The 13,923-nt window shown below is 35.6% G+C and overlaps 1 protein-coding gene across 3 annotated transcripts in view; it reads left to right on the top strand.

Annotated features, from left to right (window-relative positions):
- The window catches only part of SCAF4 (SR-related CTD associated factor 4), a 72,866-nt gene that overhangs the window by 24,151 nt on the left and 34,792 nt on the right, over positions 1 to 13,923 (top strand). For all 3 annotated transcript variants that reach the window (XM_019662844.1, XM_019662846.1, XM_019662845.1), the window contains exons 2-9: positions 3,107 to 3,190; positions 4,113 to 4,157; positions 5,665 to 5,826; positions 6,904 to 7,039; positions 7,610 to 7,752; positions 8,385 to 8,561; positions 12,869 to 13,017; positions 13,367 to 13,475. In XM_019662844.1, the coding sequence (XP_019518389.1) occupies positions 3,107 to 3,190; positions 4,113 to 4,157; positions 5,665 to 5,826; positions 6,904 to 7,039; positions 7,610 to 7,752; positions 8,385 to 8,561; positions 12,869 to 13,017; positions 13,367 to 13,475 (1,005 nt within the window). The remainder of the gene's footprint in view (positions 1 to 3,106; positions 3,191 to 4,112; positions 4,158 to 5,664; positions 5,827 to 6,903; positions 7,040 to 7,609; positions 7,753 to 8,384; positions 8,562 to 12,868; positions 13,018 to 13,366; positions 13,476 to 13,923) is intronic.

A 13,923-nucleotide genomic window follows, 5' to 3' on the forward strand; every position in this document is an offset into this window, starting at 1 on the left:
AGAGGGCAGTGTCACTGGCCCTCATATGTGGGATCCGAACCGGGGCCCTTTGGCATCCCAAGCGAGTTCTTAACCATCGCGCCACTCGGCCGGCCCTACAGGTTTAAGTTTTAAGAGAGACATTGGTAAAGGAAAGTAAAGGGCATCTAAAGAGAAACTTAAATGTGATGGAAGCCTTGCAATGCTAACAAGTAAGAGATATTTTAATGATGGTCGTCTGTAAAGCATTGAAAAATGACTGTCTCCTCTTTATGTGCCAAACACTGAGCTTACTTACTAAGCCACTTACTAAGCTCTCAGATATTTGTTGAATGAATGAAAAATGATCCAATACTGCATTTCTGCTTCCTCACCTGCCACTGATTGCTTAACCATTTGAACTTTGGAATCACTTTCAAAAACTATCAGTCACTTCAGCCACCCAGTTGTCAAACTGAAAGAACAAGGTTTGGTTTGTATCCTCATAGCATTGGACCATGCCAGATGCCTTTGATTTCTGGAATTAGTCTTGGAGTTCCTTTGTGCAGAGCCCTACTCTATACCACACTGGAATTTTGGGGATATACCTTTGCTAGGTATATGTCCTTGGCTCCCTTCTTTGTAGACGTTCCTTCTTCATCCATCCTCATGGCTTCTTGATTCTCTGACCTTTCAGTTTCTAGCCTGGATCTCTCTTCTGTGTTCAAGATACATATTCCAGTCTCTGCCTGAAGTGTCTGCCTGTATATTCATTCAGTAGGCATCCCAAATTAAATTCAGTATGTTTCGTTATCTCTGAATCAATATAATATATAGATAGGCACACATGCCTGGTTGATGTTTTGTCTCTATTTCCCATCATAGTTAATGATCTCTGCATGTACGAGTCAGTAAGCAACATTGTATGAGGAAGGGTATGAGTATGCTGGTAGGGATTGTGAGCTTTCAAATCAACAAATTTTAGTTGAAACCCATTCCCAGGGTATCACCCAAAACAGATGTAACAGAATCTATGTTTGTTGTCAATATTATTAAATAAAATAATGCCCCACCAAACCCAATTCTTATACATAGCAGGCACTCAAATGTTGCCTCCCTCCTTTCTTTCAGTCATCTTTTCTTTATGAAATGTAATAACACCCTTCCTCTGTATTAGATGATATAGCACTTGAAGGTTCTCTTGCTGGTCTTTTGCCTGAATGATGGATTACTGCTATATGGTATAGTTTATTTTAATTTTCAAAGTAAATTATGACTTAAATATATAAACTATTTGGAATGTTTCATCAGAAGGTACACTGGTCTGGTCTGTATTGTAAATATTAAAATTGGCTGTTGGCTGTTTTTTTAATAACATGACAAATTGCTTACTGCTGAAATAAACAAGAAGTGCTTTTTTGGGACATTTAATGACTATTAGCTCTGGCTTAGGCTTCATTAAAATATGATATTCTAAGCTTTTAATGGCCAGAAAATCAATTCTCACTGTTGCTCATCCATAAGATCCACATATAAACTTTTTCTCATCCCCTTTCTCTGCTTTAAGGGACAGAGAAGGCAATAGAACAATAGTAATAAACAATTGACTTAATAAATTTTATAACTTACAGTCGGTCAGAATATACCGTTTACAAATGTATGTTGTATATTTCATGCATTGTTGATATTTTTTGAATTTGTATTTAAATTGAACTTTTTAAAATTGTTTCTTAGTTTCTCTTTGGTTTATACAATTTCAAAGATTATCTCCTTTCTAATCATTTTTCAATTAGTGAGCATTTATTCTCAAGGAGAATTTTTATTACATTGGTAAATGAAAAAGAATCATGACCTTATTGATTTAGAGTCCTTTTTTTAAAATGAATTCCTGTGTTAATATCTTTGTTTCTCCTGTGTTCTGTATCTTAATATTATTTATGGAAAAATACCTTTCTCTGCTTTTATATTAATTATAAAAATCATACTGGTATTCCATACTTTTTCTAAAATTGCTTTTATCTATAGTCCCATTGTGTCTATAGTTTTGGAAAGCTCTGAAAATTCTCTGAATTTTGTAGCATATGTTGCCACGTAGAGCTATTATTTACTCTGGGAAAAGAGACTTTTGTTTATCATGCTAGCCAGTTAGTAGTAGTCTAGTAGAGGTCTATGTCTTAGGGATTCCATATTTGAAATATTAACATTAATTGGAAAGAAATAGAAATATGATTCATATAAGGTTGATGATGCTCAGGAAGCCCTGAAACTTATTTTGAAATACCCTTTTAGAAGTCCCAGGTGAGTATGTGCCTATGATTAAACAAAAAAGAATCAAGAATTTAAGAAGCTAGATATAGGCTTTGTTTTGTTTTGTTTTGTTTTTGTTTAAGCTGAGCCATCCTGCCACCGGTTGGCAGCTCAGCGGCTGCTCAGCTCAGACCGGGAATCGAACCGCTGTTGCTTAGAGCTCAGACTCTTATGCGAGCTCTTAACCAACTGAGCCCCTCGGCCGGCCCGATATAGGCTTCTTTATGTCAAGATTTTATCTTTATAACCTTCTGTGGGCTCTCATATCTTGGTTGGATTTAAACTCACAGGAGCTCCTCACTGTTGGATTTACTGTTGTGTGATTTGTTAAATATAGTGTTGTTATTCCTAAGTCAAGAAATTGTGAATTCAGCTTTATAATGACATTTTAAATTTGTTTGATTTAATATACATGTTTCTCCAAATAAACTTTAGAATTATTTCAGTTCTCCAAAATCTTAGGTTTGGATTAAAATTACATTAAATATTTTTTAGTCCAGGAAAATGGTGTATTTGTTTCCATTCAAATCATTTTTTGAGTTCTTCAGTAAAGCTGTAATTTTTTTTGTTACAGGTTTTATAAATTTTTTAATGTTTTTACTTTTTAAAAATTTTTTGCTATTTTTAATATAGTCTTTTCCCATTGTATTTTCTAAATGGTGGTGCAGGTATGTATATAGGAAAACTCTTGATTTGTCTTTACTAGCCAAATTTTTAAACTTAGTTCAAAAAGTTTGTTATTCTTAGTTAATAGATTGCAAATATCTTTGTAGAACTGGGGAATTGACCTCTAATTTTACCTTTAATTGAAAACTTTTTTTTTCCTTCTTGGTTTTTTAAGCTCTTTTCACTTATGGATATGAAGCCTCCCATCTCTCGAGCCAAGATGATTCTCATCACAAAAGCTGCTATTAAAGCCATTAAGGTAAGAGTGAAGTAAATATATTTAATTTGAAAAATGTTTTTGAGATTTTGAAAATGTTATTAAACGTGAGAATTCATCTTGTGCATTAGTTCAGGCCTGAACCAAAGAACACTAACCAGCTTTTGCTGAAGATACATGATAGTACAGTATGGTACGTGTGCATTGTAACATTATTTCAAAAACGAGTTTTCCCCCCCTTTTTTTGTTATTAGTATTTTCCCTGTATAGTTTTTCCAGCTTTATTGAGGTAAAATTAACAAATAAAAATTGTATATATTTAATAATATGTAGTAAAACATGATTTGATACACGTAAAACATGATTTGATACACGTATACATTGTGAAATGATTGCCACAGTCAAGCTAATTAACACATCCATTACTCACATAGTTACTTTTTGTGTGTGTGGTGCTAAAAAATTTGAACTCCCAGAAGCAGAGAGTAGAATGGCAGGGTTTTTTCCTTTATTTCATTTAATTCTTGTCATAAATCAGCTGAGCATTAGGTTCATTTATATTTTAAAAAACAACAACTCCAGCTCCATGAAATTAAATTTCTTACTCAAGATCAAACCTAAATAAAAGTGACTCTTTAGAAACCGCATGATTTAGTTCCAATTCCATTGTTTCTTTCCCTCTCATAAAGTTGGCTGATACACTGCTTTATGAATGTTTATTGATTAAGAATCTTAAGAAAAAGATCTGTTAGGGGTGAGGTTGTAGTTTATGTTTTAGTTAATTTCTTTCTGATTTGTTATGTTTTTTTCCGTTGTTGACTGTAGATTATTTCTCATGGTTTATTTAATATTATCTTGAGAATTATTCACATTGTGCAAATTTCAAGGTTTTAAGTATTTTCTAATTATAGGAAATGTAGAAATATGTAAACTGGACAATAATTTTCTTTAAATTCTTTTTCAGCTTTATAAGCATGTAGTTCAAATAGTAGAAAAGTTCATCAAAAAGGTAACTATCCATTTTATTATTACCTCATTTTAGCTATGTTCAGTGTTTGTAATTTACTTTTTAAATTGTAGTTTGGATGCTTGCTTGTAAAGCCATTATACAAAAAAGTTGTCACTAGAAGTTCTTTTTAATCTCTGGAGGTTTGTTTGTTTGTTTGTTTTAAGGAAACAAAAATTTATAGCAATACTATTGATTGAGCACTTACTATGAAGAGGCACTTGACAATTTCTTGTCTACTGGGCAGAACTCTTCCCTGAGCCTGATGTGCCACCTCTGCTCTTTTGCCCTGTTCTACTCTGTTGGCATTTAACTCATCTTGGAGTATTTCAAATGAAATCACTTTGTAAAGTTTTACTAACTTTTCCCAGCACCCATCATAATTAAACCATTTTCAGTTCTACAATTGTAGTATGTTGTTTTATTACTGTGTGATTACCACATATGTCTCAGTAGAGGACTGAGAATGGAGACTCAGACATCTTTGTCTTCTCCCCCAGCCCGAAGCTGTGCCATGTAGTACATACTAACAAATGTGTGTGCAGATGTCTCTGGCCTTTGAAGACTCGCTGAGAGATGGGAGTTAGAGTTTCACCAGCTCTAACTGGTCATAGAGGTTTTTATAGTAGGAAATCAAAGTACACATAAGTAAAATGGAAAAATTAAGTTACTTGCATGCCACCACTCCACATCACTACAAATATTTACATTTGGATCTACTCATTTTTATTATGTACATTTATAAAAGGAAAAATGGAGACATATGGATTGATAACCTGCTTTTCCCACTGTTTTTATCATAAACATCGCAAAGTATTCCATCACATGATTGTTTCCACCGTTTACTCAGCCAGTTCCCTGTTGGACATTTCATTTCAGTGGCTGGCCTATGGAAAAAATTAGATGCATCATAATTGTTTTTCTTAGGATAAATTTCTACATGTAGAATTGTTGGATCAAATAAGGCTTTGCTTTTATTGCTAAATCATCTTTCATAAAGGTTATACCACCAAAATGTATGCAGATGTGTGTTTCTTTATTCTTTTATCTTACCAATTTCTTAAGCTAAAAATGAACTCTCAGTTTTTGTTTCTCTAGTACTATAACAATTAAATTGATATGTTGTTAAAATTACCGTTTTCATAATTTTAAAAGGTAATTTTTTTTGAGCAGGATGAATTGGAGTAGAGACTATCATAAATAAGTGGATTTGTTTGGAAGTGGCTTAGGGATTGGGAAAGTAATGTTGATTCTGGGAAATTGTGTGGGGGAGGTACAGGGATTGAGAAAAAGTAAAATAACTGGGGGGTCTGAATATCCGGAGAATGGTAGTTCTCACAAATTTCTTGTGGGAAATTTGACAAGCAGTTCAGTAAGAGAGCTAAATATTGAAGTAGTTTCTAAACAGAAACAGTCACTGGGTATACAGAGTTTCATAAAAGTGAGATTAATGGGTGTCAAATTGTGATTTTGCTTTTCTTGTGTTGACTTTACATCTTTATCTTTGTAGTGTAAACCAGAATACAAGGTTCCGGGATTATATGTAATCGACTCAATAGTGCGACAGTCTCGTCATCAGTTTGGAACTGATAAAGATGTTTTTGGGCCAAGATTCTCTAAAAACATAACCGCCACATTCCAATATTTGTATCTTTGTCCATCTGAAGATAAGGTATACCTAATAATTTTTTAATTGAAATTTGTGTTCTTGTTTTTATTTTTCTATTTGTTTGAATCTATTTAAATGTATTTTAGATGGTTGAAGCCTGAAATATTACTAGAAAGATAATTTCTGTGAAGTTGAAACAAAACCCAGTTTTTTCTGTAGTAGTCACGTTATTTATCTTGTAGTCCTTCAGGAATGTTGTACTGTTGAAATATGAAAGGAGTACCAACTTGCTTTAAGGAAGGCATTGTTGGAAAGATTTACTTGTAGTTGAGTGATAAAGAAATTCGGTAGTAAAGAAAGGCATCTCAGATGGTTGCTTCTTCCAGAAGGCAGGGGCCAGTAATTGATGGTGTTACCTAACACTTAGAGATGCGAGAGCATGGAGTAGTATTCATTATCAGTCAGATTGCAGCATTTCATTCTTCACAAATACGCTGGTTTTACTATACATAGACTCCAATAGATGGGAGAAATGCACTGGTAAACCTACTCAGAATAATGAAGAATGGAGACATTTACAGTAAACAGCATATAAATTTTGAGTATTGTGGATTCTGTGTTGGAGAAGTGCTCTTGTGAGAGAAACATACAAGAGACAAAGAAGATCATCATTTCTCGAGTAGGAGATAAGAGTTATAACCTAAATAACACATCTTGTCTGGATCTCTGTCATATTTTTGGTCCGCAAAACAACATACTGATCAATTACTTGCCAGTTTCTTAAATATGTTAACTGTTATAATCATCCTAAATTCTTCTTCACTTCTATAATATAACTGTTGTTTTATTTGTTTGTTTTTGCCAGTGATGGGGTTTCTTTGTAACCATAAATCAAATATAATGAAAACTTCAAATGCATTTCTTTATTATTATAATACATTTGGTTCTCTAGGTTATGTTTCTTTTTTTCCCTTTTCTGTTTCTTACTCTAGATTACACTACTGAAGAAAGGTTGATTAGAGTAATTTAACCAGGTTGTGATTCTGATGATAGATATTTTTTTCCTTTTTTTTGTAACAGGTGTAATAAATAATTTATGCAAATATTTATTTTGTATTCATGTTTTCTCACACATAACAGAGTAAAATAGTTCGTGTGCTGAACCTTTGGCAAAAAAATGGAGTATTCAAAATTGAAATTATTCAACCTCTTTTGGACATGGCAGCAGGAACTAGTAATGCTGCCCCAGTAGCAGAAAATGTTACTAATAATGAAGGTATGTATGGTCAAGTGTGTCTGTGAGCTTAGAAAATGGTATGATTTTTTTGTACATAAAAAGTTAGGAGTCTTAACTTATATTGGTGGAATTTTTCCATAAGGAGGAAACTTAACCCTCTGTTGGATGCAACTAATCTCACAGATTCATTGCACACAAAGATGCAGCTATGAAATACGCCTTTACTGTACTAAGTCACAAACACGACTGGTGATAGGTTAAGGGGGAGGGGGAAGATACAGAAGAGATGAGTCATGATACTTAAGCTAACGGTTAGATATTTGAAAATTTGTGTGCAGTGAATCTGTGAGATCAGTTGCGCCCGACGGAGGGTTAAGTTTGCATCATGGAAGGTATGGTGTTGCTTTGTTTTTTTACATAATTCTTACTTCTAATAAAAAAAATGCTCTCCCAGCACTTGTTATGGTATAGACTCTAATATCACAATATATTTTTACTATGTCTTAAACTGAATGGAATGTTATTTTAGTGAAGAAGCTTAGTGGAATTTAAAAAGGAAAATTTGTAGGTTAAAGTTTTCTTAGACCTCAATGAGCTTTTCGTTTTTAGGTTCACCTCCACCGCCAGTTAAAGTCTCTTCTGAACCGCCCCCACAAGCCACTACAAACTCCGTACCAGCTGTACCACAGTTGCCCAGCTCTGACGCTTTTGCCGCTGTGGCCCAGCTGTTTCAGTCAACTCAAGGTCAACAGGTAAACTACTCTTCCAAAGATTAAATTGATTGTAGTTTGGTACTATTGTCAGTTCTTATTTTCTGCTCCTAATTAATGAGCACATTCAAGGGAGGAAATAGTTCTACTTTTCAACTAGAAAAGCCTGATGAGAAAGATAATGGCATGTGGATAACGGGAAAATGTGGACAGGTGAAAAACAAGGAAACAACACGCTAAGAACTAACAATACGCCTTTGCAGGGAACTTCAAAATGAAGTGGCCAGTATTGTTGCTCACAATTCTAGCATTTCCAACTGATTTCAAAATTATTTGGATTGGAGATGATTTTTTACATTTTTCTAGAAAACATACATTTACTTTGCTCACTATTTGGTGTATTTTCTCTACTTTGTGACCATTATTGTCTACCGTTGAGGTTGTCAGCATACATTTTTAACATTAAGTGATACACATTGTATCCCTGATATGTTTATTCACAACAAACTTAACCATTACTAAACCTTTGATTCTTTTTTGTAGTTTACTGTATACCTATATGCTACATGCCTTTAAGGTTTTTTTGTTTTGTTTTGTTTTGTTTTTAAGTAAAATATCTTGATAACAATGATTGTACTTTGTTATGTGGTTTATCAGTTTTCCCATTCTTTAAGCTTCAGCAGATCCTTCAGACTTTTCAACAGCCTCCAAAACCACAATCTCCTGCCATTGACAATGCTGTGATGGCTCAGGTTCAGGCTATCACAGCTCAGTTAAAGACAGCTCCTACACAACCACCTGAACAAAAAGCTGCTTTCCCCCCACCTGAACAAAAAACTGCATTTGACAAGGTACGCTTATCTCACATAACCCAGCCCACTGTTTCTATCACTCATCTTGGGATGTGGAAATTAGCCCTTCTCTAGCATCTCTGTGGATTGTTCATTTGTTTTGTGGTTTGGGGGATTTCCTCCCTCAACATCAAAACATTGATTAGTTTTTTTCTGGTTATAAATGTAACATACACTTGTTGCAAAAATTTTCAGTAAAATACAAAGGAAAAGTAAACAGGAGAATATTCACCCTTAACCCACATATTGGGAGATAGCTACTGTAACATTTTGCTGTACATCTTTTCAGAATTAATTTCCTGTGAATCTATGCCTTTATTTGGTCATTGTATATATACACACATGCACACACACAGTTTATAACTGGTTTCTTTTGATATTAATCCTTTTGTCTCGTTACTGTTGTGATTATTTTTAGGTTAATAGATTTAGGTCTACGTTTTTACTGAGTGTTTATTATACACATTTCTTTTGTGGAGACATCACACTTTAGCCATTTCCCTAATGAATCACATTTGAATTGCTTCTCATTTTTTGCTATTAAAAAACTTATTTAACATATTTGTACTTTGAGGACTGCTCTGTTAGGCCATGGCATGTTTAAGGGGCTGCCACTAAGGAAACGTGCTGAATATGCACAGCTCAGAGCTGCTTATTGAAATGTTAACTCAAGCAACTCCACCCTTGTCTGTTTTACGTCTTTCCTAGTTATTAGGTTTATGGCTGTATAAAATTGTATTTCATTTTACACGTTTCACTCCAAAAGACACAAAATTTTGAAAATCCTAGAACTAAGTGATACCTTTTTGTTTTAATTATCTCTGCAATTCCTGATTCTTTCCAGCGTTTTAATTATAAGGTATAATTACTGCAGGTAGTCCAAATTATGAATCCATGCAGTAAATATTGGTTGTCATATCTTTGTGATTTATGAATGACTACTGATTAAGGAATGTTGGATAAAATTTTGGAGTACAAAAGAAGTACATGTGTAAGGGAAAAGGTGCAAATAACAAAGTTCTAAAGTAAAACGAAGCAATTTCATTCTGCTTTGAACAGATCTGTGTATGTCTTTTCAGACCTATTTCCATGCACATGTGAACATAAGTTCTTACATATTATGGTGGTGTTTATTAGTTTTCTATTTTGTGTTGTGATTAGGAAACCTCTCCCCAGAATCTTTAAAACCTATATTCTAGTTGTGTGTGTGTGTGTGTGTGTATTTTGTTTGTTTCTTTAATTTTTCTGGAACCTACTTTAAAATATGGTTTAAGATAGTTAAATCTTTATGTGTTTGGAAATAACCAATTCTCCCTATTTTTGTCATACACTAAATTCCCATTTGTTTCTATGTCTGTCTGTATACATTAGTAATATTTATTTCTGCATCATAACAATTTAAATGCTTGCAGCTTATATACCATATTATATTTCTGGGGGTTTTTTTGTTTGTTTTTCTTTTAAAGCTGAGCCATCCGGTCACCTGTTGGCAACTCAGCAACTGCTCAGCTCGGGCTGGACTCGAACTGCTGTTGCTCAGAGCTCAAACTCTTGAGCGAGCTCTTAACCAACTGAGCCACTCGGCCGGCCCTATTATATTTCTAAGTGTTGTCCCCCATCCTTGCTTCCCAAATTTTCTTTGGCTGTGTGTTAGGGTTCCGTAGAGAAACAACCAATTTTACACATGCATGCACGCACATAAAACAGGAAGGAAAGGGAAAGTTTGGGTGGTTTTTAAGGAATTGGCTCATGCAGTCGTGGAGGCTGGTAAATTGGAAGTTTGTAGGGCAGACTGGAGGCTGGAAATTAATTCAAGCAAGAGTTAATGTTGCCGTCTTGAGAATACCTTCTTCAGGAAACCTGTTTTTGCTCTTAAAACCTTCAACTGATTGGTTGGGGCCTACTCACGTTATGGGAGGGCATTTCTTTTTTTTTTAAGATTTTTATGGGGAATTGCGGGGATGGGAACAGTGCTGGGGAATTGGGGGAAGGGGAACAGACAAGTTGCTGTCACTTTGTTCTTCAGTCTAGTTGTGGAGGACGTTGCTTCACTGGCCCAAGTTGGCACCATCATTGTGCTCTTCCCGGGTGAGGCAGATCAGTCGCCGGCTTCTGGACGGCCACTCACGGCGGCTGCTGGCTGCTCACGCTGGCTGCTGGCTACACACGGTAGCCCATGACAACCCACTGCAGCAGGGGCTGCAGCCTACACCGTCGCCAGCGACTCACAGCAGCCCAGCTCCAGGTTGAGCTGTTGTTGAGCATCTTAGCTGTAGAGGGTAGTGACACAGACCCTCATGTGGGATCCGAACCCGGGTCCTCTGGTGTCCCACGCCAGCTCTTAACCAACGCGCCACTCGGCCGGCCCCAGGAGGGTATTTCTTTATTCAAAGTCTACTCATTTAAATGTTAATCACATTTTTTAAATGTCTTCACAGCAACATCTAGATTTATATTTGACCAAACAACTGGACACCATAACCTAGCCAAATTGACACATAAAACGAACCATCACAGCGTACTTTTCCAAATGAACTTTAGCATAACTTTTAGAATTTATGAATTTATAGGTTAATTGAAGAAGTACTGGTAGTTTTTTTATACAAAATCTCCATGTATTACAGTCTCTTTTTTCATGTCTTGTACATTTCTTGTTTTATTTATTCTTAGATATTTATTTTCCAAAGCGTTAGGTATAAATAATAAAACTTTAAAGAACATATCTATATGTGACAAAATGCAAAGATCATATGTTTTGTTTTTTGTAGACAATTTAGACCCGAGTTTTAAGTTTGGCTCCTATCACTATATCTTGAGTTACTTAAATATTCACTGTGCACTTCTGTAAAATAGTGATGGTAGTACCTATATTTTATTGCTGTGAAGGTTAAATAAACTAATGTGTAAAACAGGTGCCTGGGCCACATTAGATCATTTAGTTATAACAATTTTTTAGAGGTTTTTTTTGTTTTGTTTTGTTTTTGTTTTTTTTTTTTAGCTGAGCCATAGGCAGCTCAGCGGCAACTTAGCTCGGGCTGGGAATAGAACCGCAGTTCCTCAGAGCTCACACTCTTGAGCGAGCTCTTAACCAACTGAGTCACTCGGCTGGCCCTATAATAACTTTTAATCACATGTCCTAGAGTTACATAGAAAGAAACACAAATATTGTCCAAGAAGGGGACTTCCCTTCCTAATTTAGAAATCTGCTGTCTGGTAAGATAGAGCCAGAATTTCTAGGCAGGTGTATCACAGAACTCCACATTTAAGAATTTGAGATTAGAAATTCATGAGCAGAATGGACACAGTCTAAGAGAAATTGCTTGTTGGATGCCTGAGACTGATGGCTTTGAAGTTGAACAAACCAGTGTCCACATTCCAATTCTACCATTCACTGACTGTACAGTCTTAGTTATATTTCTTAATGACCTGAGCCTTAGTTTTCTTGTCTGTATAAAGAAGAAGATATATCTACATTGCATGCTTTTTGTGATGATGAAGTATGTATGTAGTCTATCAGAGCACAGTAATAGATGTCATTGTGCAACTTTCCTTCCTTCCTTGGTCTCAGTAAATGGAGTCATATTTTTATTTTTTATTTATTTACTTATTTGTTTGTTTGTTTGTTTATTATTAGTTTCAGGTGTACAGAACAATACAGTAGTTATCTTTTACACCCTCACAAAGTGACAACCCCCCTCTTCCCATCCACTGCCTCCCCACCCCCAATATCATACATATCTATTACAATTCCATTGTGGAGTCATATTTTTAGATGGCTCTTCTAGATATGTGATCTTGTGAAGTGCCCTGATTTTTTTTTCTTTTAAATGAAAGTTTCTGGTAATCTGAGGTGAGCTGTGAAGTTTTAAGGAAGAAGGTAGTGAGACTTCTTTATGGCCCTGTCTGTACCATTCTCTTTTTCCTTTTTACATTATATTCTTGAGCAAGCAGCATGTGGACATTTTGCTGTAGGCATTTATGGTGATTGGTAAGACGATAAAATGTACACACATTGTCATGTGTGCAAACTTCCAAAAGTTTTTAGTCTAGGCACACGGCTATGTTAGTAAAATATTTATATTGCTAAATTAATAATAAAGTAAGCATATAGAAAATAGAAAACACTACATTTATAATTGGGGAAGAAAAGCAGAACAAAAAAATTGTCTTTTCCAAATGAGATTTGTACATGACAGCATGGTGGGATTATAGATGATGACATAAACATCTGTTGTTTTTATAACATTTTTGTGCACTGAAATCACAGTCGAAATTTTAAAATGGAATATTGACCATACCTATTCCAGAAGCTACTTGATAGATTTGATTATGACGATGAGCCAGAAGCTGTGGAAGAATCCAAGAAAGAAGATGCCGCTGCCACCACAGCCACCGCTGCTGCCCCTCCCGCACCTGCGGCAGGCGCCCCGGCTGCCTCTCCTCCGCAGGCGCCCTTGTAAGTTTCTATCTGATTCCTCCCTGGATGCAGAGTTGGTAAGCTTTGTAAGGCACAGCGTAGGGAACATTTAGTGACAAAGTCAGTTTTCATATAGTCTTTTTTTTAAGTGGTGATAGTTTTCTCCCAATTAGAAAGGGGATCCCATGAGATTTACAATAAAAAAAAATGGCTTTTATTTTTGGAATAATGCAGTGTATAAGTTAATGAACAGGCAAATATATGATTCAGTAAAATGTTGAGTATTAATGACTCCTGAACAAAACATTCTTTATGCTTCTGTAGTATAAATGTGGCTAAGAATTTCATGTGTTTTGAATGGGTAAAAGGATTGCTCATTTTTTTTTAGTGGATTTCCTGGAGATGGCATGCAGCAACCAGCATATACCCAGCATCAAAATATGGATCAGTTTCAACCTCGAATGATGGCGATACAGCAGGAGCCAGTGCATCATCAGGTACAGGCATTTTTCTTGCAGCTGAGTTTTGGTAACTGAAGATAGTCATTAGAGCATATGGGTTGCACTTCACAGACCACTATTATTTAGCTGTGTGATTGAAAGCTATTGAGCACATAATGATTTGAGTTGCTTTTTGATTTAATTAAAACAAGGATGCTAAATATTCCATGCTTATAATTTAATATTAGGTTTTTTTTGTTTGTTTAATTTATTGGGGAATTGCGGGGGATGGGAAAACAGTGCTGGGGAATTGGGGGAAGGGGAACAGACAAGTTGCTGTCCCTTTGTTCTTCAGTCTAGTTGTGGAGGACGTTGCTTCACTGGCCCAAGTGGGCACCATCATTGCGCTCTTCCCAGGCGAGGCAGATCAGGCACCGGCTTCTGGACGGCCGCTCACGCTGGCTGCTGGCTACATACGGTAGTGCATGGCAACCCACTGCCACAG

Source organism: Hipposideros armiger, unplaced genomic scaffold (genome assembly GCF_001890085.2).
Source record: "Hipposideros armiger isolate ML-2016 unplaced genomic scaffold, ASM189008v1 scaffold_381, whole genome shotgun sequence".
Taxonomy (NCBI): domain Eukaryota; kingdom Metazoa; phylum Chordata; class Mammalia; order Chiroptera; family Hipposideridae; genus Hipposideros; species Hipposideros armiger.